General features: G+C 41.2%; 1 protein-coding gene and 1 pseudogene across 2 annotated transcripts in view; one reads left to right on the forward strand and one right to left on the reverse strand.

Annotated features, from left to right (window-relative positions):
- The window catches only part of SCG3 (secretogranin III), a 62,470-nt gene that overhangs the window by 11,410 nt on the left and 23,124 nt on the right, over positions 1-27,936 (forward strand). For both annotated transcript variants that reach the window (XM_056572312.1, XM_056572311.1), the window contains exons 6-8: positions 4,834-4,986; positions 9,555-9,717; positions 10,237-10,353. In XM_056572312.1, coding sequence (XP_056428287.1) covers positions 4,834-4,986; positions 9,555-9,717; positions 10,237-10,353 — 433 coding nt within the window. The remainder of the gene's footprint in view (positions 1-4,833; positions 4,987-9,554; positions 9,718-10,236; positions 10,354-27,936) is intronic.
- Positions 14,275-14,347, reverse strand: LOC130267977 (U2 spliceosomal RNA; annotated as a pseudogene).

The following is a 27,936-nucleotide window of genomic DNA, read 5'->3' on the forward strand; positions in this document are numbered from 1 at the left end:
AGATTCTGGAGATGTTTTTGTGGTGCAGGTGAGAAGATTGTGAAATGGGCTTAATATAGTGAGTGAGAGACAGATATGAGTCTGGCATAACTGCTTGCTGCCCAAGGGTGTGTCACATTCTAACTTATTATTCGTATATTGTAGCTGATGTAAGCACTAGGCCTCTGCAACCTTAGGATAGATAAGCTCTATGAATACTGTATATAGTACAGTTTAGGCTATGCAGAAAACTGCAGTATGTTGGCGCAATACATTGGGATGCCAACAAAAAGGTATGCCACCATATACCATGGCAAGCCCATTAACATTAAAGGGGTATTCCAGGAAAAAACGTTTTTATATATATCAATTGGCTCCAGAAAGTTAAACAGATTTGTAAATTACTTCTATGAAAAAATCTTAATCCTTTCAGTACTTATGAGCTTCTGAAGTTAAGGTTGTTCTTTTCTGTCTAAATCCTCTCTGATGACACCTGTCTCGGGAAACGCCCAGTTTAGAAGAGGTTTGCTATGGGGATTTGCTTCTAAACGGGGCGTTTCCCAAGACAGGTGTCATCAGAGAGGATTTAGACAGAAAAGAACAACCTTAAGTTCAGAAGCTCATAAGTACTGAAAGGATTAAGATTTTTTTAATAAAAGTAATTTACAAATCTGTTTAACTTTTTGGAGCCAGTTGATATATATAAAAAAGTGTTTTCCTGGAATACCCCTTTCTCTGTCCATTTTAGGAACTGTCCAGGGCAGCATATGTTTGCTATTGGGATTTTCTCCTACTCTGGACAGTTCTAAAAATGGACAGATATGTCAGCAGAGAGCACTGTGCTCCAGAGCTCTGTGTTACATAGTTAGTATGGTTGAAAAAAGACCTACATCCATCAAGTTCAACCAGGGAATTGAAGGGAAGGGTGTAAGGGGATAAGGGGAAGGGATGTTGTTTTATAATTCTGCATAAGCATTAATGTTATTTTGTTCCAGGAATGTATCTAACCCTGTTTTAAAGCTATTAATTGTTCCTGCTGTGACCAGTTCCTGAGGTAGACTGTTCCATAAATTGACAGTTCTTAAGGTAAAGAAGGCGTGTCGCCCCTTTAGACTAAACCTTTTCTTCTCCAGATGGAGGGAGTGCCCCCTCGTCATTTGGGGGGTTTAATCTGGAACAGTTTTTCTCCATATTTTTTGTATGGGCCATTTATATACTTATATACGTTTATCATATCCCCCCTTAAACGTCTCTTCTCAAGACTAAACAATTGTAACTCCTTAAATCGCTCCTCATAGCTAAGATGTTCCATGCCCCATATTAGTTTAGTCGCGCGTCTCTGCACCCTTTCCAACTCCGCAGTGTCCCTTTTATGAACAGGCGCCCAAAACTGAACAGCATATTCCAGGTGAGGCCGTACCAATGCTTTATAAAGGGGGAGTATTATGTCCCTGTCCCTTGAGTCCATGCCTCTTTTGATACATGACAATATCCTGCCGGCTTTGGAAGCAGCAGCCTGACATTGCATGCTATTCTGTAGTCTGTGATCTACAAGTACACCCAGATCCTTCTCTACCAGAGACTCTGCCAGTTTAATCCCCCCTAAGACATACGACGCATGCAGGTTATTAGTACCCAGATGCATAACTTTACATTTATCCACATTGAACCTCATTTGCCAAGTGGATGCCCAGACACTTAGTCTATCCAAGTCATCTTGTAACTTATGCACATCCTCTATAGACTGACCGTGCTACAAAGCTTGGTGTCATCTGCAAAGATAGAAACAGAGCTGTTAATACCATTCTCTATATCATTGATAAATAAATTAAACAGCAGCGGGCCCAGTACTGAACCTTGGGGTTCACCACTAATAACCGGGGACCAATCAGAGTACGAATCATTGACCACCACTCTCTGGGTACGATCCATGAGCCAGTGTTCAATCCAGTTACAAACTAAAATTTCCAAACCCAAAGACCTTAACTTACCTGTCAGACGTCTATGAGGGACAGTATCAAACGCTTTAGCAAAATCCAGAAACACTATATCCACAGCCATTCCTCTGTCAAGGCTTCTACTCACCTCTTCATAAAAGCAAATTAGATTGGTTTGACAACTTCTATCCTTAGTAAACCCATGCTGGCTATCACTTATAATACTATTATCCCCTATGTATTCCTGTATGTAATCCCTTATAAGTCCTTCAAACAATTTACCCACAATGCACGTTAGACTTACCGGTCTATAATTGCCTGGCGAAGACCTAGAGCCCTTCTTGAAGATTGGTACCACATTCGCCTTGCGCCAGTCCCTTGGCACAATACCAGACACCAGTGAATCTCTAAATATCATGAACAGGGGTATAGATATTACTGAACTTACCTCTCTAAGAACTCTTGGGTGTAGTCCATCTGGCCCTGGGGATTTGCTTACATTTATATCACTTAACTTACCTTGTACCATCTCTACATTAAGCCAGTTCAGTACATTACATGATGTGTTACCAGCACTGACCTGGCCAATGTCAGCGCCTTTTTCCATAGTATATACAGAACTAAAGAACCCATTCATTAGCTCCGCCTTCTCTTGATCGCCTGTGACAACCTCCCCATTATCATTATTAAGGGGTCCTACATGCTCTGTCCTTGGTTTTTTTGCATTTATATATCTAAAAAAATATTTAGGATTAGTTTTGCTTTCTTTGGCCACACCATAACTACAGTTTTCCTAAGGATAACATGTATTGATGTCTAGTGCCTGGGTTTTTTAAGCTGTACTGAATTATATTGGTGTATGAGGGAGAATTCTAGTCAGCAAATCAATTTATGGTGGATATAGGGTTTATGTAATATATTCCTTTACTTTAAAAGGGTTATCCAGGAAACAAACTTTTTTTATATATATCAACTGGCTCCAGAAACTTAAACAGATTTGTAAATGACTTCTTTTAAAAAAATCTTGATCCTTTCAGTACTTATAATCTGCTGAAGTTGAATTGTTCTTTTCTGTCTAAGTGCTCTCTGATGACACATGTCTCGGGAACCGCCCAGTTTAGAAGCAAATCCCTAGAGCAAACCTATTCTACTCTGTGCAGTTCCCGAGACAAGCAGAGATGTCAGCAGAGAGCACTTTTGCCAGACAGAAAACAACAACTCAATCCTTTCAATAATTATCAGCTGCTAAAGTTGAGTTGTTGTTTTCTGTCTGGCAACAGTGCTCTCTGCTGACATCTCTGCTTGTCTCGGGAACTGTACAGAGTAGAAGAGGTTTGCTATGGGGATTTGCTTCTAAACTGGGCGGTTCCCGAGACAGGTGTCATCAGAGAGCACTTAGACAGAAAAGAACAATTCAACTTCAGCAGATCATAAGTACTGAAAGGATTAAGATTTTTTTTAATAGAAGTCATTTACAAATCTGTTTAACTTTCTGGAGCCAGTTGAGATATATATATATATATATATATATATATATATATATATACATATATATATATATATTAGGGATCGACCGATTATCGGTATGGCCGATATTATCGGCCAGTAATCCCGATTTTGGGCATTATCGGTATCGGCAACTACCTTGCCCCGCCCCCCGCACCACCCCCACAGCACCGCGACCGCCCACGACCCGCCTCACCACACCACACCGCGACTGCCCCCCCGACCCACCGCACTGAGTCGCACCCCCCACCGTAGTACTCGGCGGTATACCGGTATGGATTTTAGCCCATACCGCTATACCGGTCGGGCCCCTCCCCCACCCTCCGAGTCAATAAAAAAATTTAAACTTACCCGTAATGGGGGTGGTCCGGGCCATCCATCCTTCCTGTAGTGTCCGGCGGCATTCCGGGTGGAGGGTGAACCGGTCCGGGCTGTCCTTCTCCAGGAGTCATCTTCTCCACTCCGGACAGGCTCCGGCCTAGTATGCTGCATAGACGCCGCTACGCTGTGACGTCAGGTGCGTCGCTGCACACGGGCGTCACTGCACAGCGGCGTCTATGCAGCGTACTAGGCCGGAGCCTGCCCGTAGTGGAGAAGGTGACCCCCGGAGAAGAAGGACAGCCCGGACCGGTTCACCCTCCACCCGGAATGCTGCCGGACACTACAGGAAGGATGGATGGCCCGGACCACCCTGACAGGTAGGGGGAGAGAAGCGGGTGGTGGCGGTGGTGGCGGCCTATGGCACCGCAAAAGCCACTGCAGTGCATTGATTTAAAGCGCCCGCTTTAAATCAATGATCTGCAGCGGTGTCGCGGGGGGATAAATAGCCGATAACTTATACCGGAATATCGGTATAAGTTATCGGCTATCGGCCCTAACCTCCACCGATCATCGGTATCGGCCCTAAAAAAACGATATTGGTCGATCCCTAATATATATATAAGTTTTTTTTTTCCTGGAATACCCCTTTAAGGATTAGAAAGGATCTTCAAGAGTACGGTTATTTTATAGCACATGTTATCCTATGGTAATGTAACAAGTGAATAGTACGGTATATCAGATTTGTGAACAATATATTCTCTGTCTAGGACAGTGTTTGTCAACCAGGGTGCCTCTAGGTGTTGCAAAACTACAACTCCCAGCATGCCCGGACAGCCGAAGGCTGTCCGGGCATGCTGGGAGTTGTGGTTTTGCCACACCTGGAGGCACTCTGGTTGACAAACCTTGGTCTAGGAAGACTAATGCTATTGCACTGATGGAGATAGAGGTTTCTTTGATTGTGTAAAAAGAATAGTCCAGTGAATGGCCCGTTTGGCTTGACCTACACTTGGCAACACTTGTATGTAAACTGAATGGGCAGTATGATGTCATGGGCGAAGTATAGTCTGATGGGCGCTCCGCTCTCTTCCAGATCACAGAAAGCCAGGCGTACACATTAGAAGATGAGGTGGCCCTTGTTTTACAGCAAATAATTGCTAATGAGGCCCAAAACCGAGAGAAGGAGTCAGAAGGGCCCAATTATCTTGCGGACAGCGATGGAGAGGAAAAGCCGGCGGAAAGAACGGTAATGCATTTTTTTTTTACATATCCAGAACAACCAATGTGAATTACAGAGGAGCCTGTAGCCTGAGGAAATAATGACCTTACTGTAGTACGTAATGAAAGTTGTTCAGTGTAATGCTGTGTGATAGTGGGCAGAAATTCAATTATATGAATGAAACAAAATAGCCTGCAGATGCTAGCAGACAATGTTTATCCTCAGAACCGAGAGCGCACATGGCATTTGGAATACAAATAATCATTTGCCCGTTCTGGCATGGATGGTATTTAATATGTAAATTCAATGCGTTGTGTAATTAATAAACAGTTTGTTTGTGACAATTATTCTGTGTTATCTGAATGGCGGTCACGACCCATATTTAAATAGCGTACTCCGGTGGAATTTGTTTTTTTATTTATAAATCAACTGGTGTCAGAAAGTTAAACAGATTTGTAAATGACTTTTATTTAAAAATCTTAATCCTTCCAGTACTTATCTGCTGCTGTATGCTTTCACAGGAAGTTCTTTTCTTTTTGAATTTCTTTTCTGTCTGACCATTGTGCTCTCTGCTGACACCTCTGTCCATGTCAGGAACTGTCCAGAGCTGGAGCAAATCCCCATAGCAAACCACTCCTGCTCTAGACAGTTCCTGACATGGACAGAGGTGTCAGCAGAGGTCACTGTGGTCAGACTGAAAGGAACTTCAAAAAGGAAAGAACTTCATCTGTAGTATACAGCAGCTGATAAGTACTGGAAGGATTAAGATTTTTAAATAGAAGTCATTTACAAATCTGTTTAACTTTCTAGCACCAGTTGATTTAAAAAAAAAATAATAATAATTTTCCACCGTTGAGCAGCGGAGTACCCCTTTAGATATGGGCCGTGACCGCCATTTATAACACAGAATAATTGTCACAAGCAACTTTGTATTAATTACACAAGGCGTTGAATTTAATACGCATTGATTAAAATTTACATACGCATTGATTTAAAAAAAATAAAAATAAAATGGTTTTCCAGCGGAGTACCTCTTTATCTTGGAGGTTATTTACAGACTTTCTAAAGTGTATGGTGGCCTCCATAGAATGGCCAGGTTTGCTGGTTTAGCGGCCTAAACTGTTTGTTCTGAAAGAGAAAAGCTGCCAGTGCTGTCTGGCAGCGGCTTACCCTTCCCCTCTATATAGAGGACACATGATTGTTCGCCCGTGTTGACAAGTCATATGTATGTCAGTAGAAATAGCTGAACATTCAGCTATTGAAGGTGTATGGCCCCCTTTAATAAATTCCTCATGTGCTTTTATTGCAGTATAATATGAAATGTGTCTTAAGCTGCAATAGCAGACACAGCCTGTGGACTATGTACATCTGTGTTTGAGCTCCATCCGGAGACGGCAATGCAATTCCGACCAAATAATAGACATGTCATTTCTTTCTGCCGGATTCGGCATTTCCACGGCAGAAACATCTGTTTTGAAAATTCCACTGTGTGCACAATGCAGCAGAATCCTATAGAGATCAGTGATACTCTTCTGCAGCAGAAAGTCCTTGTGGAATATTCCAGAGACATTTCGCCAAGTGATTATACCCTTACACTGTTTCTTAAAGAAAACAGTCATGTTTATCCAAATCTAGTGTTTCCCAACCAGTGTGCCTCCAGCTGTTGCAGGACTACAACTCCCAGCATGCTGGCAGTTGTAGTTTTGTAACATCTGGAGACTCAGTGGTTGGAAAACACTGATTAATCTTTTACAATCCCTTTAACTAATATAATTCTTTGCAGATTGAATAACAAAGTAGATTATTTAGCATAGTGACTATTGTCGTATGCTTCTGTTAGTATTTTCACTGAAAATGAGGGGGATTATCGCAACATAACTTTTTATCCAAAACTGACACAAGCGGATTCAGTGTGAACAATCCCTAAGCTGCTTCCCTTCGGCTGTTTTCTGGCCAAATATAAAGCTTGGCTGATGATTGAGTGAAGATGAATGCAGGTTACTCTGCTCAGGGAACGTTGCATGGTTGTTTATGCCGGCCTTAGGCTTTGTCTGGTTTTATGCAGCTTCAGTTGTGCGTTAAGATGATATGAAGAGAGTCCAGTGTCTACCAACCAGGGTGCCTCCAGCTGTTGCAAAGCTACAACTTCCAGTATGCCCAGACAGCCAAATGCTGGCCGGGCAAGCTGGGAATTGTAGTTTTGCAACAGCTGGAGGCTCCCTGGTTGGGAACCACTGCATCAGGCTATATTCTCCATTTGTGGTTGAGCCACAGTAATGTAATAGTTTTTGCTCTGTTTCTCCAAAATAGGGGTAAAACCACAGTGTTTTTGTCACGATTTCACCAAATGCTGCAAAAAAGACATAACCTAATAGTTTAAAAGCAAAGTTCCTCTGAAACTGATTGAACCTGATGAAGGGACAATTCTGTCATATTTTTTCCTTAAAAAAATAAAATAAAATTAAGTTGTATGCAATTATTATAGTTAGTGTGACAGAGAGAATTGCAGCAGTTAAACCAGGAGGAAGTTATGAATATTAGGGGTACTCCGGTGGAAAACTGTTTTTTTGTTTTTTGTTTTTTTTTAAATCACTTCTTTAAAAAATCTTAATCCTTCCAGTACTTATAAGGTTCTGAATACCACGGAGGAATTATTTTCTTTTTGGAACACAATGCTCTCTGCTGACATCACGAGCACAGTGCTCTCTGCTGACATCTCTGTCCATTTTAGGAACTGTCCAGAGCAGCATATGTTTTCTATGGGGATTTTCCCCTACTCTGGACAGTTCTTAAAATGGACAGAGATGTCAGCCGAGAGCACTGTGCTCGTGATGTCAGCAGAGAACTCTGTGTTCCAAAATGAAAAGAATTTCCTCCGTAGTATTCAGAAGCTAATAAGTACTGGGAGGATTAAGATTTTTTAATGGAAGTAATTTACAAATCTGTTTAACTTTCTGGCACCTATTGATTAAAAGGAAAAAGAAAAAAAAAAGTTTTCCACCGGAGTACCCCTTTACCTGAAAGGAGATCTGCAGCCCTAGACACTTATACCCCATCCGCAGGATAGGGGATACGTGTCTGATTGCAAGGGGGGTCCAAACGCTGGGACTCCCGTGATCTCCTGTATGGGGCCCTGGCTCTGTTGCGGCTCTCCTGTGCAGGAGGCACTTCGGACACCCCCTCCATGTATCTCGTGTATTTCGTGCAAAAGTCCACTGTATTTCAGTAATGCAACTTAAAAGGAAAGGAATCATGAAGTGCTCCAAAATCTCCAGGTAGACGGATGCGTTGACCATGGACTTAAAGGGGTATTCCAGGAAAAACTTTGTTATATATATCAACTGGCTCCAGAAAGTTAAACAGATTTGTAAATTACTTCTATTAAAAAATCTTAATCCTTTCAGTACTTATGAGCTTCTGAAGTTAAGGTTGTTCTTTTCTGTCTAAGTGCTCTCTGATGACACCTGTCTCGGGAACCGCCCAGTTTAGAAGCAAATTCCCATAGCAAACCTCTTCTAAACTGGGCGGTTCCCGAGACACGTGTCATCAGAGATTACTTAGACAGAAAAGAACAACCATAACTTCAGAAGCTCATAAGTACTGAAAGGATTAAGATTTTTTAATAGAAGTAATTTACAAATCTGTTTAACTTACTGGAGCCAGTTGATATATATAAAAAAAAGTTTTTTCCTGGATAACCCCTTTAATGAAGCCCAGTGGACCAACACCAGTAGATGACATGGCTCCCCAAATCATAGTAAATAAGGGGGGGGGGGGGGGCTTTGGGGTTTTCATGAGCTGTCAGCCATAATCACCACAATTATGACAAATCAAGGCTTGAACTATCTTGCTTTGCATGTAATGAGTCTCTCTCATATATTAGTTTCACCTTTTAGTTGCATTACTGAAATAAAATGAACTTTGCATGAAATTTATATTTTTCGAGTTTCACCTGTATATATTACTGAACAACCTGTGGTCACCTTAAACATAGCACCAAAAATATATATATATGTATATATATATATATATATATATATATATATATATATATGACACCATGTTACAAAACAAAGTCCACTTACATGGTATGCAGAGGGATGACTGTAATATAGGACAGCTGATTGTAAGAAATGTTATTATAAAAACTAGAGATGAGCGAACTTACAGTAAATTCGATTCGTCACGAACTTCTCGGCTCGGCAGTTGATATCTTTTCCTGCATAAATTAGTTCAGCTTTCCGGTGCTCCCGTGGGCTGGAAAAGGTGGATACAGTCCTAGGAGACTCTTTCCTAGGACTGCATCCACCTTTTCCAGCCCACCGGAGCACCGGAAAGCTGAACTAATTTATGCAGGAAATGTCAGCAACCGCCGAGCTGAGAAGTTCGTGACGAATCGAATTTACTGTAAGTTCGTTCATCTCTAATAAAAACCCAAAATGGTTTTGAAGAAAAAATAGATAAATAAAATAGTTAATTCTGTGATGTTTCCATAAGGCAATATACTATAAAAATAAAAAAAACTCTATTAAGTTAATAAATTAGAATTTTTACCAAATAAGAAACATTCTGTTATAATAATAACTGTATCACAGAAGCCTCAAGATAAAGAAAGATCTGAAGGAAACAGCATTGGAGACGGTGACTGGACCCCGGCAGCCATCTTGGAGAGAAGGAATGATATGCCGCTAGAAGAAAATTTTGAAGACCTTCAGTATTTCCCAAATTTCTACAGACTCATAAAAAGTCTAAATTCAGGTAAACATATAAACCATTAAATATATTTTTATATTTTCTTTTCATAACTCAGTTTTTTTAATCTTTTTTTTTTTTTTACAAATATATATTCATTAGTATTGTATTTCCATAAAAAGCTTTTCATTTCTTACCTCAGTAAAGACAAAGGCATTATTTTTGGTTATATACTTTTAAAGGGGTACTCCACTGCTCCCTGCAGCACCTGGCATTCTGAATTGTATTTTCTGAATACTGGGTGTGGGCAGTGGTGGTCGTGATGTCACGCCACGCCCCCTCCATTTATGTCTATGGGAGGGGGCGTGGCTAAAACCACGCCCCCTCCTATAGACATAAATGGAGGGGGGGTGGTGTGACATCACAAAGGGTCATAGTGTGACATCACGAACACTGCCGACTGCACCCAGCGTTCAGAAAATACAATTCAGAACGCCAGGTGCTGCAGGGAGCAGTGGCGTACCCCTTTAAGGTTTTTTTTTTTTTTTTTTTGTTTAAATAAATCCTTCCCTTTTTAATTTGCAGAAAATGATGCCAAAGAAAAGGAAACACTGATAACTATTATGAAAACTCTTATTGATTTTGTGAAAATGATGGTAAAATATGGGACAATCACACCAGATGAAGGAGTCAGTTATTTGGGTAAGCAGAAATGAATCCATGTATTTCTTTTTCACATGACTGTCCATGTAAAACAACATTTTTTTTTAAAATAGACCAGTTTCCGCCGTTTTCACTAGAACACACACAGTAGGCTGGAAATACGTATATATAGTTTGCTGTGCAGACTGGTAAGAGTTAATGACAGATGATAGCTCTATTATACTGTTAAATAAATAGATAAAGCATGATAGTAACACTATACACAAAGATAAGGCACTTAATCGCTTCCGAAAATGTGTAATCGTCTATGACATTTCTCATTTTCTCTTTATTGACTACAATTTATTGCAAGTGCTATAAAGCACAGGTCTTCTGCGTCACTATACAATCACTATACAAATGATACAGGATATTGCCTCTCCTGACAGCTGCCTGCATACCCTACTATTACAATTTATAAGGCAGTGTTGTTTTCACTCCATGTCTGCCCTGCTCTTCTGATGCTCACTTTGTGTTATCTGCTGCCCAGCATGTGAAACACAATCCTTCCAGGGACAGAAAAAAAAAAAGTGGAGAGAGCACAATTAGAAAAAGCATTATATGTGTGAAGTCCTATTCTACTAGGGGTTGGGAAATAGGGGTAACCAACTATTCGGAGTAGAGATGTCATACAATCATGGTCACATGACTTATTTTTGCACATCATTTTAAAAGATCACACCTTTAAAGGGGTCCTCCGGTAAAAAACATTTTTTTTTTTTTTTTAAATCAACTGGTGCCAGAAAGTTAAACAGATTTGTAAATTACTTCTATTAAAAAATCTTAATCCTTCCTGTACTTATTAGCTGCTGAATACTGCAGAGGAAATTATTTTCCGTTTGAAACACAGAGCTCTCTGCTGACATCATGAGCACAGTGCTCTCTGCTGACATCTCTGTCCATTTTAGGAACTGTCCAGAGTAAAAGGAAATCCCCATAGCAAACATATGCTGTTCTGGGCAGTTCCTAAAATGGACAGAGATGTCAGCAGAGAGCACTGTGCTCATGATGTCAGCAGACAGCTCTGTGTTTCAAAAAGAAAAGAATTTCCGCAGCTAATAAGTACAGGAAGGATTAAGATTTTTTAATAGAAGTAATTTACAAATCTGTTTAACTTTCTGGCACTAGTTGATTTAAAAAAAAAAAAGTTTTTCACTGGAGTACCCCTTTAAATCTAAAAAACAACAAGATGTGAATAGAAGAAGATTCATTTTCAGAGTATATACTCAAATTCCCTTGTGCTTTTCCATCACACCATTAATATAAAATATTTCCAAATTCCCATTGTCATCCAAATCAGTCATAGCAGGAAATTAATTTGCAAAACATTGAAAACCTATTTTTTTAAGTATGTGGACGCATGGGTTAAATAGAAAATGTCTTAATCATTGCTAGCCCATTTTACGCTTTAATGAATCTGGGGCAGATTTCTATCTCTTGGTAGATGAGCTTTTTAAGGCTTTTAAATGAATATTTCCGAGGAATAAATGAAATGACGTAGATCAAACACTTTTAGCTGATGTAAATCATGTGTAGCGCTGGAATTGCTTGCTTTTCATCCCTGAATATATCAGCAATGTATGTTGCTTCTGGGAAGGAAATTATCAAAGCTTTGTATGAAACTGTGCAAAAGGGCGAATGGCGCTGGGCCTAACATAGTACCTATAATATCAGCAGTGGACAAGATGCTAAATGCTTTATGAGGAGTTTTATCATCTCTTCTTGCAGAGATATGATCAGAAGCTGATATCCTTATGGAAGAGAAGCATCCAGAATAAAATGTATAGCTGTGATAACTCAGTACGGAGGCGGCTGTCTAGGAAGTTCAGAGACAATATCCAGCCAGAGAGATTTGGGGAGAATAAATGAAAGGCCAGTTAACACAGGCCAAATGTCAGGCAAGTGAGCTTTCCTAGGAACACTCCTTCCCAAAGATCGGTCCGTGTTCAAGAGCTAGCGATCAGCCGACGAACCAGGAATCACTTCTTCGTCAGCTCATTCTTTGTGCGGCCATATAAATTATCGCTATCAGGTGCACATGACCCAATGTTAGCAGGTGATGTGTGGTAAACAGGGAATTTAATGGGCTACATGATTGAACAAGCCTTGTAAAGGTTCTTACCCTTGTAATGGGTACTCCGGTGGGAAAAAAAACATTTTTTAAATCAACTGGTGCCAGAAAGTTGAACAGATTTGTAAATTACTTGTAAATTTGTACATTTTTAAATCTCAATCCTTCCAGTACTTATCAGCTGCTGTATACTAGAGAGGAAGATCTCTTCTTTTTGAATTTCTTTTCTGTCTGATCACAGTGCTCTCTGCTGACACCTCTGTCCATGTCAGGAACTGTCCAGAGCAGGATAGGTTTGCTATGGAGGTTTGCTCCTAATCTGGACAGTTCCTAAAATGGACAGAGATGTCAGTAGAGAGCACTGTGGTCTGGCAGAAAAGAAATTCAAAAAGAAAAGAACTTGATGAGTACTGGAGGGATTAAGATTTTTTTTATAGAAGTGATTTACAAATCTGTTTAACTTTCTGGCACCAGTTGATTTAAGCAAAATTGTTTTCCATCAGAGTACCCCTTTAAGCTGGGTTCACACATATCTGACGTCCGGCATAATTTCCCTCCAACGTGCACTGGAGGGAAACTGATGCTAGAACTCATCCCATTCATTTGAATGGGACAGTTCACAATCATCCAGCATCTCAATTTTGACGCCCGATGGTTGGACACGCCAGAGGGCACCGGACAGGGGACTGCCGCTTGTTGCATTCCCCTGTCCACCGTCCAGAAACAATGGACGCAGGATGCCATACAACTGATGACAACATGTCATCAGTTGTGGCATCAGTTGCATTGAGATTTAGGCTTAGTTCACCTCTGCTGGATGCATGACAACATATAGCGTTGTCATGCAAAAACATACTTTTTCACAGACCAACCATAAGCATTGACAGTTTTAGAATGCATCTACATCAAATATTCAAGGTAATGTCCATTTCATTTGACACAGTATGCGTTTGCACATGCCTAATGTGCATCAGTAAGAGCATTAGACCGGGTTTACACATTAGGAAAATGTGCGGAATGCTTGCACAGAAAACACATGCAGACATTCCACACATTTGCCCGATCCAACAGGTGCTAGGATCGCTTGGAAATGTGCCATCAGCACATGCATTTCCTTGCGGACTCCGTGGATAGAATAGACTTGTCTATTCTTTTTATTTTATTTATTTATTCATTTTTTGTAGCAGAGGTACGTGCTTTCAAGTCACCCAAGTGCTAGTGTTCACACAAAAAAACGAGCATGAGGATGCGGTCTATCGCAAGAACCTTCTCTGAAAGGAGAGAGGCCCCCCAACAAACCAAACCCTTCGCCTCCATGCCAAAACGCACCTGCAAAGTTCTAGGTACAATGTCCCCTTTTGCCGAAGCTATTAAGGGGCCGAAAGTGTTCCCAGTGAACAACTAGGTGTTAACCAGATTGCCACCAATGAACCATTAAAACCAGTTCTACCGCACCCTGACCAATCATTGTGAACAAATAGAACACAATACGTGGACTCAGTGACAAAAAATAAATAAATAAGTGCATGTGCACAGTGTACCCGGACATCTGACCAGATCTATAAAAATTCCCTGATCCTAGCCGGAAGGCCGGAATACTAAGGGTGGGTGCCCAGAAGAGTGAGAGAAAAAGTGTGTGCTACGTGCCATCAGTAAAGTTGGGTTGCCAATCCCATGTGAGTCCCAGCACCCTGGGGTGACCACTCCCAGGACACTTTTGCACCTCTTCTCTTACTCTACCTGGACCCTATGGTCAGATCCAGCAGGAACAGGTCTCATAAGAGATGACTGCTGCTCTCCACAGCCATTCCTGGTGCACCTGCCCCGCTGTGTGGTTCCCCATCCTGCCTTGGGGGTCTTCCACACCGCCAACTAACAGGAAAGATACTACACTTGATCTTAGCCAAAAGGCCGAGAAGCAAAGACCTGTCTATTCTTTCTGCGGACAGGAAACATCTGGTGCAGAAATTCTGCCGTGTGCACAGTGCAGCAGAATCCTATTGAAATCACGGGGACTCTGCTGCAGCGGAATATCCATGTGGAATATCCCGAACAGACATTCTTCACAAGTTCCATCCGTGTGAACATACCCTTAGGGAACATATAAAGAAGTTATTAATTGCAATAACAAACATAAAACTGGTAAAAACATGATCATGTTGGATTAAAATACAGGATAACAGAGTATTCCCTCTAGGTATATATAGTAATACTGTAACAGAGATTTTATGTTGACAATCTTACCAGACGCAGTTAAGCACATTTTTATATACAGGTTATTGATTTTTTTTTCCTCAATCTTACGGAATAACAGATAGATGTAATTTCATGCCATGTGCATAATCGGAAATATTCTGCAGCCTCTGTACTGTGGATCTGAATGTCAATAAGATAAAGTCTGCATATTTTTGACAACGCAGCAATATTTTAATGATCCACTAAAGCTCAAGGTCTCTCACATTCCCCTTGACAATTTATTTTGAAGAGAAAATTGTGATCTAAACAATAAATAGCAGCCATGCAGGCAGACTGATGTAGAATGGATTGCCCTTGTGAATCTCCTCACCTTTCCTAACCTTGGTTCCTTTTATCTCTATGCAATGTATCTGTGTGATGAATATTAATGTACACAAAAAAGCTCCCAGACTCCACAAAACTACGTTCTACAGAGGAGATTGATGTCTTACATGAAGTTTTGCAAGTGTGTTTTCTTTTAAGGACACTTTGAAATTATTCCCCAATTTTAGAACAAATATCAGGATTAAACTGAGCCAGTCAATGCTCTTTGTGAAAGTTGATCTGAAACTATCTTGGTGAGTTAAAAGGATTCTAGTGCCTTAAAGGGGTATTCCAGGAAAAAACTTTTTTATATATATCAACTGGCTCCAGAAAGTTAAACAGATTTGTAAATTACTTCTATTAAAAAATCTTAATCCTTTCAGTACTTATGAGCTTCTGAAGTTAAGGTTGTTCTTTTCTGTCTAAGTTCTCTCTGATGACATGTGTCTCGAGAAACTCCCAGTTTAGAAGCAAATCCCCATAGCAAACCTCTTCTAAACTGGGTGTTTCCCGAAACAGGTGTCATCAGATAGGACTTAGACAGAAAAGAACAACCTTAACTTCAGAAGCTCATAAGTACTGAAAGAATTAAGATTTTTTTCATAGAAATAATTTACAAATCTGTTTAACTTTCTGGAGCCAGTTGATATATATAAAAAAGTTTTTTCCTGGAAGACCCCTTTAAATGGGCACTGTCAGATCCACGAAACATTTTATATGTTGTTACTGATAAAATTAAAGACCTTTTGTAATATGGTTGTTTAAAATCCTTTGAAATTTTAATAATGAAAATGGCTTCTGAAAACCCACCATTAGGGGTCCCCATATCTACTGGGACACTAACCAGTCCTGCAGCAGCATCAGGCTTATCCATAAGTCATGGACATAAGATGATTCATGGACAAGGCTGCATGAGCAGACCCACCAATCACCTCCCACCACAAGGGAGGGACACGCCCCCTTCCCCAAGAGGATTTCTAACACAGTGAGCTAAGGAAAAGAGGCATTTTTGTAATAAATTTAGGTGTTTGATGCATAAAAATTAGATGTACATGGTCAGGATTAAGTACCAAGTAACATATTATTAGGTAACATATTATTATGGTGTTTTTTTTGTGTGGGTTCTGACAGGTACGCTTTAAGTTTATAGGGACTGTAAAGAAAAGGTCTACAAATGGTACCAATTTTGTCTATAGGCTGTGGCTAGAATTGCAGTTCTACTGTTTAACAGCATTCAAGAATCCTTTAGAGTGTCAATGTCTTCCTTTGAAGGGGTTATCCAAAAACAGAAAAACTTAGATAAATTATTTCAAAACAGCACCACCACTGTCCTCAGGTTTTGTGTGGTATTGCAGCTCCTTTCCATTGAATTTAAAAGAGACAAGTTGTAATACCACACACCCGAGGACATGCGTGATGCTTTTTTTTTTTAAACAGAAATTAGTTGTTTTTCTATTTCTGGATAACCATTTTATCTCTGTCTAGTTTCAAGGAAATCAAAAAATTAAAGGGGTTATCCAGGAATAAAAAAAACACAGCTACTTTCTCTCAAAAACAGCTCCATGTCTGTCTCCAGGTTTGGTGTGGTATTACAACTTGGCTCCATTCACTTCGATAGAACTGAGCTGCAGAACCACACCCAACCTGGAGACAGACGGGGAGCGTTTTTTTGATAAAGTGGCTGTGTTTTTCTATTCCTGGATAACCCCTTTAATAGGAAATCTAAAGTTGAATTATGCTTCTTAAAAGGGGGGATCCGCAATAAGGTGGTTTTAGTACTTACCTGCCGGATAGTAATGCACATACTTATAAAGGATCCATGCTTGTGTTGGGGTTAAGTGGCTGTGTGGTGAGTCCACCATAATGTTGCTACTTTTTTGTGAAATGGGTATTTTCTGTTGGAGTTCCCTTCCTCCAACTACAAGTCCAAGGAAACTTTGTTTGTAAGTATGAGGTCACTTTTCTCCTTCTCACATATTAATCACCACACCCATTGCAGTACACCTGGGACAATTCCCTAGAGCCCTGTGGAGAATGATTCCACCCCCCACCCCCCCGCCCCAGCGGTCGCTTCATCCATTGAAGCAGACAGGCTCCCATTGAACAACTGACTAGTGATACTGTATAATGTCTCTGCCCACACTGCAACCTGGGAAAACCTGAGACTACACTCATTCTGTATGCTGTCAAAAATAAACTTTGGGGCAAAGATCACTGTAGCAAAGTGAAATAAAATAGTTCCTGGAATACCCTTTTAATCATGACATAAATCACCTGTTCAATATTTACTTGATTGAGTCATTTAAATATTACCTTATTATTATTAACTTATCAAAATAGTAATTCAATAGATGGAGGACATTTTCAGGTAAAAAAAAAAAAAAAAGTTCTGTCTTGCCACAGCCACCATAAACGGTAACTTTGGGGTGTTTCGCATACTGTTTATAAACCGAGCTTAAAGGGGTTATCCAGGAAAAAACTTTTTATATATATATCAACTGGCTCCAGAAAGTTAAACAGATTTGTAAATTGCTTCTATTAAATTTTTTTTAAACCTTTCAGTACTTATGAGCTTCTGAAGTTAAGGTTGTTCTTTTCTGTCTAAATTCTCTCTGATGACACCTGTCTCGGGAACCGCCCAGTTTAGAGCCAAATCCCCATAGCAAACCTCTTCTAAACTGGGCGGTTCCCGAGACACGTGTCATCAGAGAGCACTTAGACAGAAAAGAACAACCTTAACTTCAGAAACTCATAACTACCGAAAGGATTAAGATTTTTTAATAGAAGTAATTTACAAATCTGTTTAACTTTCTGGAGCCAGTTGATATATAAAACATTTTTTTTTCCTGGATAACCCCTTTAAAGGGGCATTCCCATCTTAACATTATGGCATATCCCAGGATATACCGTATTTTTCGCTCTATGGGACGGACCAGCGTATAAGACGCACCCAATTTATAGGTGCAAAATCTAAAAAAAATAAAGATTCTGAACCCAACAGTGGTCTTCAACCTGCGGACCTCCAAATGTTGCAAAACTACAACTCCCAGCATGTCCGGACAGCCGTTTCAGCCGTTTTCTCCAGTTTCAGCAAGCAGGCTGGAGGAGGTTGGGGGAGCCCTCAATCTTGTAATAGATGTGGGTACTAGAGTTGGCACTCGAGTCTGTCTGACATTTCTGGCATATTCTTTTGCTATGCAATAAATGTAAAGCTGGGATTACATTAACAGGGCTTATTTCAAACTGCATTTTCATTGGATGTTTTCAAAACAGGGTCTTTGTGGTCTGATTGGTTGGTATGGCTTTTTTTGTTAAATGGTATAGTGCAGCCTGCTATACAGAAAGAAAAGCCTCTGCATGTCCATCCATTGGAGGGATTCTTGGGGAAATCCTATTATCCTATATGTCTAATGAACACTGCAATGCAATGTAGTCTGAATGCAGGATAATAGAACAATTTGCAGTAACTCTTTCAGATTACCTAAGTAATCTGAAATCATATTAGACATAAATAATATGGGGTAGAAAGTAGTAAAGTAGAACATTCACTAAAGGAGTATTCTGGTATGTAATTTTTTTATATATTTTTCTGGGGATTCTGTAAAAATAAAATAATTTTTTTTAAAAAAGTGATGCTTACCTACCCCAGTCCCCTGCAGTTCCTGCTGGTCGAGCACCTTCATGTCCTCCACTTGTTAACTTATTGCTATTTTCTAAAGAAAACACTTAAACTCACTTTTTAAGGAACAATGGCCCTCATTTACTATTGCCAGCCCGACATGTTTTGTCGGGTTGTGCGCCAGATTCTGTCGCATTGCGCCAGACATTCTGTCTGCGCCAAATTTTGCACCAGAGTTGAAAACTCTCCATTTTGTTAAGAAAACCCAAAAAAGGGGCGTGGCGGCCAGGAAAAGGGGCATGGTCTCCAAAAAGGGGCGTGTTCCCGACATTATCACAAAAACCCAACATATTTACTAAGGTTTCCATAGAAAATGTGGTGGATTTGAGCTGAGGAAAACCCTACAGGTCAGAGCATGTGTAAAAAAAAAAAAAAAGCTAAATGTAGGGAAAGTGGAAAATGTAGGGAAACCTTAGTAAATACCGTGGAAAATAAATTGTAGGGAATTAAAACCCACAAAGAAACCTACACCTACCATTCTTAGTAAAGAAGGGCTAATGAGTATAGTTCTTCTTACAAATCACAGCAACGCAACCTAATTTCAGAACCATTACTATACACTGCTATGCCAAATAAAATATCTATTCCTATTTAGAACCCATTTAACATAGACACAATGCTGCAGTAAGAACTTGGAGATCTACTCCTGTTACTACACTGCCCAAAAAAATAAAGGGAACACTAAGATAACACATCCTAGATCTGAATGAATGAACTAATCGTATGAAATACTTTCGTCTTTACATAGATGAATGTGCTGACAACAAAATCACACAAAAATTATCAATGGAAATCAAATTTATCAACCCATGGAGGTCTGGATATGGAGTCACACTCAAAATCAAAGTGGGAAACCACACTACAGGCTGATCCAACTTTCATGTAATGTCCTTAAAAAAAGTCAAAATGAGGCTCAGTAGTGTGTGTGGCCTCCATGTGCTCGTATGACCTCCCTACAATGCCTGGGCATGCTCCTGATGAGGTGGCAGATGGTCTCCTGAGGGATGTCCTCCCTAGCATTGTCTTGCATTAGGAGGAACCCAGGGCCAACCGCACCAGCATATGGACTCACAAGGGGTCTGAGAATCTCATCTCGGTACCTAATGGCAATCAGGCTACCTCTGGTAAGAGCATGGAGGGCTGTGTGGCCCCCAAAAAATAACACCCCACACCATTACTGATCCACCACCAAACCTGTCATGCTGGAGGATGCTGCAGGCAGCAGAACGTTCTCCACGGCGTCTCCAGACTCTGTCACATGTGCTCAGTGTGAACCTGCTTTCATCTGTGAAGAGCACAGTGCGCCAGTGGCGGATTTGCCAATCTTGGTGTTCTCTGGCAAATGCCAAACGTCCTTCATGGTGTTGGGCTGTAAGCTCAACCCCCACCTATGGACATCGGGCCCTCATAACACCCTCATGGAGTTTGTTTCTGACCATTTGAGTGGACACATGCACATTTGTGGCCTTCTGGAGGTAATTTAGCAGGGCCCTGGCAGTGCTCCTCCTTGCACAAAATCGGAGGTAGCGGTCCCGCTCCTGGGATTTTGGCCTCCTCCACGTCTCCTGATGGACTGGCCTGTCTCCTGGTAGCACCCCCATGCTCTGGACACTACACTGACAGACACAGCAAACCTTCTTGCCACAGCTCGCATTGATCCTGGATAAGCTGCACTACCGTAGCCACTTAAGTAAAAGCACTGCCAGCATTAAAAAGTGACCAAAACATCAGCCAGGAAGCATAGGAACTGAGAAGTGGTCTGTGGTCACCACCTGCAGAACCACTCCTTTATCGGGGGTGTCTTGCTAATTGCCTATAATTTCCACCTGTTGTCTGTTCCATTTGCACAACAGCATGTGAAATTGATTGTCAATCAGTGTTGCTTCCTGAGTGGACAGTGTGATTTCACAGAAGTGTGATTGATTTGGAGTTACATTGTGTTGTTTAAGCGTTCCCTTTATTTTTTTGAGCAGTGTACATTCAGTGACTGCAATAAATAATGTAAAGATGAACATCCCGACAGATCAAAGCAGCATATTAAAGATTAACTACTGAAATTAAGCCGTATCAAGTTTCATATCCATTACCAGCAACATAGAGTATGGTTAAATGCATTGGGTAAGAGAACAAATAATTCATTCATTACTGGAAGTGCTTCCTATAAAGTAAATATACTCCTGAACATGTCTTTTAAGAGTATATGCCAGCTTAAAAGTGCTAGGCCGATCTGTAATAACCAATTTGGGCTTTAAGCTCCCATTAAACCAAAATAGGAATCATCAATTTGATGTTAATGTTGACAAGTTGAACATAAAAACTACGTGCACTTTTTGCTATTGCTTTTTGTAATGGTTCAATATAGGTAAAATAAAAATAAAGCAAATTTTCAAGAAAGCTTTTAGAGATGAGCGAACTTACAGTAAATTCGATTCGTCACAAACTTCTCGGCTCGGCAGTTGATGACTTTTCCTGCATAAATGAGTTCAGCTTTCAGGTGCTCCGGTGGGCTGGAAAAGGTGGATACAGTCCTAGGAGACTCTTTCCTAGAACTGTATCCACCTTTTCCAGCCCACCGGAGCACCGGAAAGCTGAACTAATTTATGCAGGAGAAGTTATCAACTGCCGAGCCGAGAAGTTCGTGACGAATCGAATTTACTGTAAGTTCGCTCATCTCTATAAGCTTCATTTAATATATCCTACTATGTTCTGTATGCAGGCTTAGGATAGGTTTCCACACAGGCATTTTTGGGGAAACTCCCACTGCAGCTTTTAAGCCAAAGCCAGAAGTGTATTCAAAAGGAACGGGAAACATAAGGAAGGACTTGGAAGGCTAGGTTCACACTGTGGAATTTCTGGGCAGAATTTCTGCTGGAGATCAAGCTGACGGCACTAGGACCACGTGGACTACATTGCCGTTCCCATAGATGGCAATGCATTTCTGAGCAGATCTCCCAAAAAATCCACCCAGAATGCATTGAAGTCTAGGGGGGCAGCAATGCAGTCTGCTCGGTCCTAGCACCGCCAGCTCAATCTCCAGCAGAAATTCTTCCCAGAAATTCTGCAGTGTGAACCTAGCCTTATAGTTCACCTTCCAACTAAATCCACTTCTGTCTGGCAAAAAAATAAAAAAATAAAAAACGGTTCCCCCCAAAATTCCCCAAAAAAAAGCCTGTGTGGAAAGCTAGCCTTGTGCAATCCCACAAACAACCCCTAGTTTGATCCTGCAGTCATTCCTTACAAAATTCCATTTGCCTCTCTTTTGCCGCCTGCAGGGAATAGGTCTTTAGAAAATGACCGATTGTTAAAATAAGCTTTTTCAATGTTATGAGAACTGTTCCTTACTTTGGTGAAACTACAGAGGTCCTAGAGTCCCAATGATAATGTGGCTGGACTGCCCGGATGGTGACCCTTTAGGATCTGACTACACACTGTTTGTAGATAGTATCCAAGAAAGACATTGGTCTGCATAGGAGTTGAAGACATAATAAAACTGTTTACAGGTGTAGTTTTTGAGGGTTTTTTTTTCTTCTTTTTTTTATAATTTATTAGAAATTTCATAAAAATTACAACAATGCTGATTAAGATATACCGTATTTTTCACCCTATAGGATGCTCCGGCATATAAGACGCACCCAATTTTAAATGAGGAAAATCTAGAATACAATGTAAAGTATAGATCACAGTGATCTTCAACCGGCGGACCTCCAGATGTTGCAAAACTACAACTCCCAGCATGCCCGGACAGCCGTTGGCTGTCCGGGCATGCCAGGAGTTGTAGTTTTGCAACATCTGGAGGTCCGCAGGTTGAAGACCACTGGTATAGGAAGTTGTACTCACCTGTCCCCGCCGCTCCAGACCCGTCACTGCTCGTCACCGCTGCCTTGGATGTCGCCCTCTACCGCTGTCGCCGCGTCCCCGGGGTGTCCCCGTCGCTCCGGAACATCTCTGCAGACGGGTATCCTCGGTCTCCATTGCCGTCATCACGTCGCTATGCACTCCGCTCCTGTTGGATGACGGGGCGGCGTGCGCGACGACGTGATGACGACGAAGGAGAGTGCTGGCCATGCAGGGGATCCCGGCACGGAGCAGACACCGAGGAGGCAGGTAAGGTCCCTCCCGGTGCAGCCGGGTTAGTGTCACTTCCGCTTCAGACGCGGCGGCCAGCTTTGATCGCCGCGTCTGAAGGGTTAATACAGAGCATCACCGCGATCGGTGATGTCCTGTATTTGCCGCGGGTCCCGGCCGTTGATGGCCGCAGGGACCGCCGCAATAGGTGTGTGTATTCGCCGTATAAGATGCACCAAGGGGAAGAAAAAGTGCGTCTTATACGGTGAAAAATACGGTAGACATCACAATGTTACACATCCAATCTTCAATTTTTCACTACATTGCTGTATGAACCAATAAAACGTTCCTCTTCCACATTTTGGAAAATGAAAGAGATCAGATCCAGCTCAATGCAGGTAAAATCAGGTTTAATCCATAGGACAAGGAAGGAACAAGTAACACGTTTCAAGCGCTGTAAGCGCTCTTAGTCATACCTTCCACATTTTATATTTTTTCCCAACTCCCACCCACCCTACCCCCGATCCCATTAGAAAAGGGGGAAATCAAATTCCAATACCATGAGAGCGACATATATTTCCTCACTCCTAATCATCTTATCTTCCATAACATTGTTAGTTTTTACAAAGGATTTACACGAGGAAGAATCATCTCTTACAATGTTTTCCCCCTTTTATTAAAGGGTCGAGCCCCCACCCACCCCCACCCCCACCCATTAAGAAAGGAGAGAGAGAGAAAAAAAGTTTTCAGTTGTTATTTCGGTTTTGGACTTCAGAGGAACAAGTATAATTTGCGAAATTTTATCTGGCTTTTTGAATTCTGGCAAATTGTATTGCTAAATTCTGTTTTTTTCTTTGATGTCTTTTCTATATGCTGGTTACATAAGGTTATGGGGATAACAGTGAAAAGTTATTATTTATTTAATGCTAAAACTTCCTTTATGAAGGAAAAGGTTTTTGAGAGGAGAATTCATTTTTTTAGCTTCTTGTTGGCAATAAAAGAATGGATTCAACTGTACAACCAATTAAAAAAAATAAATCAGTATTTTTACTGTGTTGTATATATAATTTTTATATATACATTCTATAATCTGGCATTAACACAGTTAAATATCTCATAGTAATGGCCGTTTTGGCCGTACCGGTGTTCACAGTGTTTTCTTCTTCGCACTCAGTGACGACATGCTGTTCTTTGGCTCAGCAAGCACTACAAATAGCAGCAGAGATAGGAAGCATCGTGACCTTTTGTTAGTTAATGTCATATTAGCAGCAGTGCTCTGATAGACCAGTTGCGTTCTTACTGCCAGACGCTTCCTCGGCGTCTTCTCTTCTCATTATGTGCAGAATTCATCTTGATTATGGTTGTGCCTCTATAGGTCTCAATGACATTAGCAACTTGTACAAAGGACGAATGACACAGGCCATAAAATCATCCCCATTTGGTGTTAAATATAACCTAATCTAAAAACCATGACGCATCAAAACAATTACATAAAAGGAACGGAAGGAAACCTAAAAGCCCTCAATATCAATGTAACTATGAACCTTTATGGGTAGATCTATAACTGGTCACAATAGAAACGAGTGCAGGTGTTACTGTATGTAGGTGGATTTAAAGGGGTACTCCGGCGCTAAGACATCTTATCCCCTAACCAAGGTCCCCGTGTGATGTCACGCTCTGCCCCCTCAATGCAAGCCTATGGGAGGGGGCGTGACGGCTGTCACGCCCCCTCCCATAGGCTTGCATTGAGGGGGCGGAGCGTAACGCCACACAGAGGTGGGGCCATGACTTCACAATGCTCCAGCCCCCGTGATGGCCAGTAATCAGACCTGGAACAAACATGCTCCGAGGACCGATTGTAACCGGGGCACTGCGTGCAAGAGAATGGGGGTCCCCAGCGGCGGGACCCCCGCGATCAGGCATCTTATCCCCTATCCTTTAGGGAGATAAGCTGCCATGCCCCCTCAATGCAAGTCTATGGGAGGGGGCGTGACAGTCATCACGCCCCCTCCCATAGACTTGCATTGAGGTGGCGTGGCCGTGACCTCACAAGCGGGGCTTGACCATGACGTCACACACCTCCGCCGCTGCACCCGACACTCTAAACGAATGGCGGGTGCAGCAGGGAGATCAGACATCTTGGATAGGGGATAAGAGGTCTAGGGACGGAGTACCCCTTTAAGCAGCTGAAATTCAACATGCCTGATGCTTCTCTCCTGCATCATCTGCTGTTGCCCGGGAGTCAGGAGGCCACCATGTATATTAGATGGTTGGCTGATCCTGACATAATTGGCAGGTTTGGCCAACACTTACCCAATGTGTATGGCCACCTTAAAATTTTTGTTCAGTTATGCCCCCAACAGTTCGCCATGAAGAGATGCAACTCATGCAGAGGCAACTGTACAATGCCCAGTGAATTCTGTTCCTATTATTTAGAAAAGGACTTGTACATAGTAGTCCTTGGGCATCGTACAGTTGCCTTAGGAACACGACTGCCCAATATAAGCTGAGTCTCTTTACACCTAACTGAGAAGAGCGTGTAGGACGGCATCACTAAACTGACAATTTAATATTTTGCGTCTCAAAGGTTTTCAAAGGGGTGTGGGAATGAGAAGTGGTAATTTGCCCTACATTGTACATTTGGTGCAAATTATTTGTGCACAACAGCCAGCCTTATGCCAGGTATAAGGACCCGATTATACAAGGCGATTATCAGTTGTATGGGCCGGCAAATGTCTGTTCATTGGCCGATTGGATTGTTTGGACAGTTCTCTTGAGAAGATTTCTCTGTGTAATAGAGGATGTGCAACCAATGACTGGTGGCATAATAGGGCTGCGCAAATTAACTAGCGATTGTCTCCCGTAATACCAAAGCCTTGTATGCATTTAATAGGACCATTAGGCTCAGCAGTCTGTCTAAAATAGCGCATGAGTTGCAGCACATTTATTGTGTAAAATGATATTTTGCATGCACCGTGTATTATTTTTGCTGTATGCACTATGCACTTTTTTTCCTTACATTCATAAATCCTATGACACCACTGATAATTCCCCTATCCCTAGTGTTCCTAGTATATGTGTCTGTGTGTGGCCCAAATAAATATACAGAAATGTATAGACAGGTACACTAATGCAGGCACAATAGTAATATAAGACTCATCTTACTTCTGTAACATGGCAAAAAAACACTAATTTTGTTTTGTCCCTGACTTGCTGGCAGAAACATTATTTCTGTGTTTTTATTGTTCTTTCTCTTCTCTGTGCATTCCAGTTTGGAAAAGTAATTAAATTTATGATCTAGGGAAATATGAATTACAAAAGGGAAATATATAGCTTATTCTTCCTGTATTCCAGGCGACATCTCAAGCCTTAAAGCTGTACTCCGCCCCTAGACATCTTATCCCCTGGCCAAAGGATCTCTCCTGCAGCACCCCCGTTTATCAGCTGCACAGAGGGGGGATCGGGGGACGGAGTATTGTGACGTTATGGCTCTGCCCCCTTGTGATGTCACGCCCCGCCCCCTCAATGCAAGTCTATGGGAGGGGGCGTGGTGGCCATTACGCCCCCTTCCATAGACTTGCATTGAGGGGGCGGGCGTGACGTCACCAGGGGTGGAGCCGTGACATCACGATACTCCATCCCCTGCATCGCCCGTCATCAGCCACAGAGCCATCCTCGCTCTGTGCAGCTGAGAAACGGGGGTGCTGCAGGAGAGATCTCAGGGGTCCCCAGCGGAGGGATCCCCACAATCAGACATCTTATCCCCTATCCTTTGAATAGGGGATAAGATGTCTAGGGGCAGAGTACCCCTTTAAAGAGGTACTCCAGTGGAAAACATTTTTTTTTTTTATCAACTGGTGCCAGAAATTTAAACAGATTTGTAAATTACTTCTATTTAAAAATCTTAATCCTTCCAGTACTTATCAGCTGCTGTATGCTCCATATTAAGTTCTTTTCTTTTTGAATTTCTTTTCTGTCTGACCACAGTGCTCTCTACTGACACCTCTGTCCATGTCAGGAACTGTCCAGATCAGGAGCAAATTCCCATAGCAAACCTCTCCTGCTATGGACAGTTCTTGACATGGACAGAGGTGTCAGCAGAGAGCACTGTGGTCAGACAGAAAAGAAATTCAAAAAGAAAAGAACTTCATATGGAGCATACAGCAGCTGATAAGTACTGGAAGGATTAAGATTTTTAAATAGAAGTAATTTAAAAATCTGTTTAACCTTCTGGCACCAATTGATTTTAAAAAATGGTTGTACACCGGAGTTCCCCTTTAAAAGAAATGCTATTACTCATTACATGCAGCATAGATAGATTGTTCTTATACTCTACAATCTTTTAACAAGCACATGCACTACTACACACAGCATGCTATTAAAACATAGGAAGATGAGGGATGTGCACTTGTAGATGTCAGCACTTTAGGGAAAATTTTAAAGGGGTTATCCAGGAAAAAAGTTTTTTTTTTATATATATATATATATATATATATATATCTCAATAGGCTCCAGAAAGTTAAACAGATTTGTAAATTGCTTCTATTAAAAAATCTTAATCCTTTCAGTACTTATGAGCTGCTGAAGTGGAGTTGTTCTTTTCTGTCTAAGTGCTCTCTGATGACATGTGTCTCGGGAATCACCCAGTTTAGAAGCAAATCCCCATAGCAAACCTCTTCTACTCTGTGCAGTTCCCGAGACAAGCAGAGATGTCAGCAGAGAGCAGAAATCAACAACTCAACTTCAGCAGCTGATAACTATTGAAAGGATTAAGATTTTTTAATAGAAGTCATTTACAAATCTGTTTAACATTCTGGAGCCAGTTGATATATATATATATATATATATATATATATATATATATATATATATATAACAATTATCATACAAAGCAGCACCTCCTCGTATCCAGGTGATTGGGTGCAAGCCCTTGAACCTCGGTGCTCCGGTCCTCTTTAGATATAAATGGATATAGGCAGCACACCAAAATGGGTGAAAAAAGTAAGTGCTTTTATTCCAAGGAAAATTGACAACGTTTCAGTGATCTCTCACCGCCATTTTCAAGTCACTTGAAAATGGCGGTGAGAGATCACTGAAACGTTGTCAATTTTCCTTGGAATAAAAGCACTTACTTTTTTCACCCATTTTGGTGTGCTGCCTATATCCATTTATATATATATATATATATATATATATATATATATATATA

The sequence above is a fragment of the Hyla sarda genome, chromosome 4, assembly GCF_029499605.1.
Source record: "Hyla sarda isolate aHylSar1 chromosome 4, aHylSar1.hap1, whole genome shotgun sequence".
Taxonomy (NCBI): Eukaryota; Metazoa; Chordata; class Amphibia; order Anura; family Hylidae; genus Hyla; species Hyla sarda.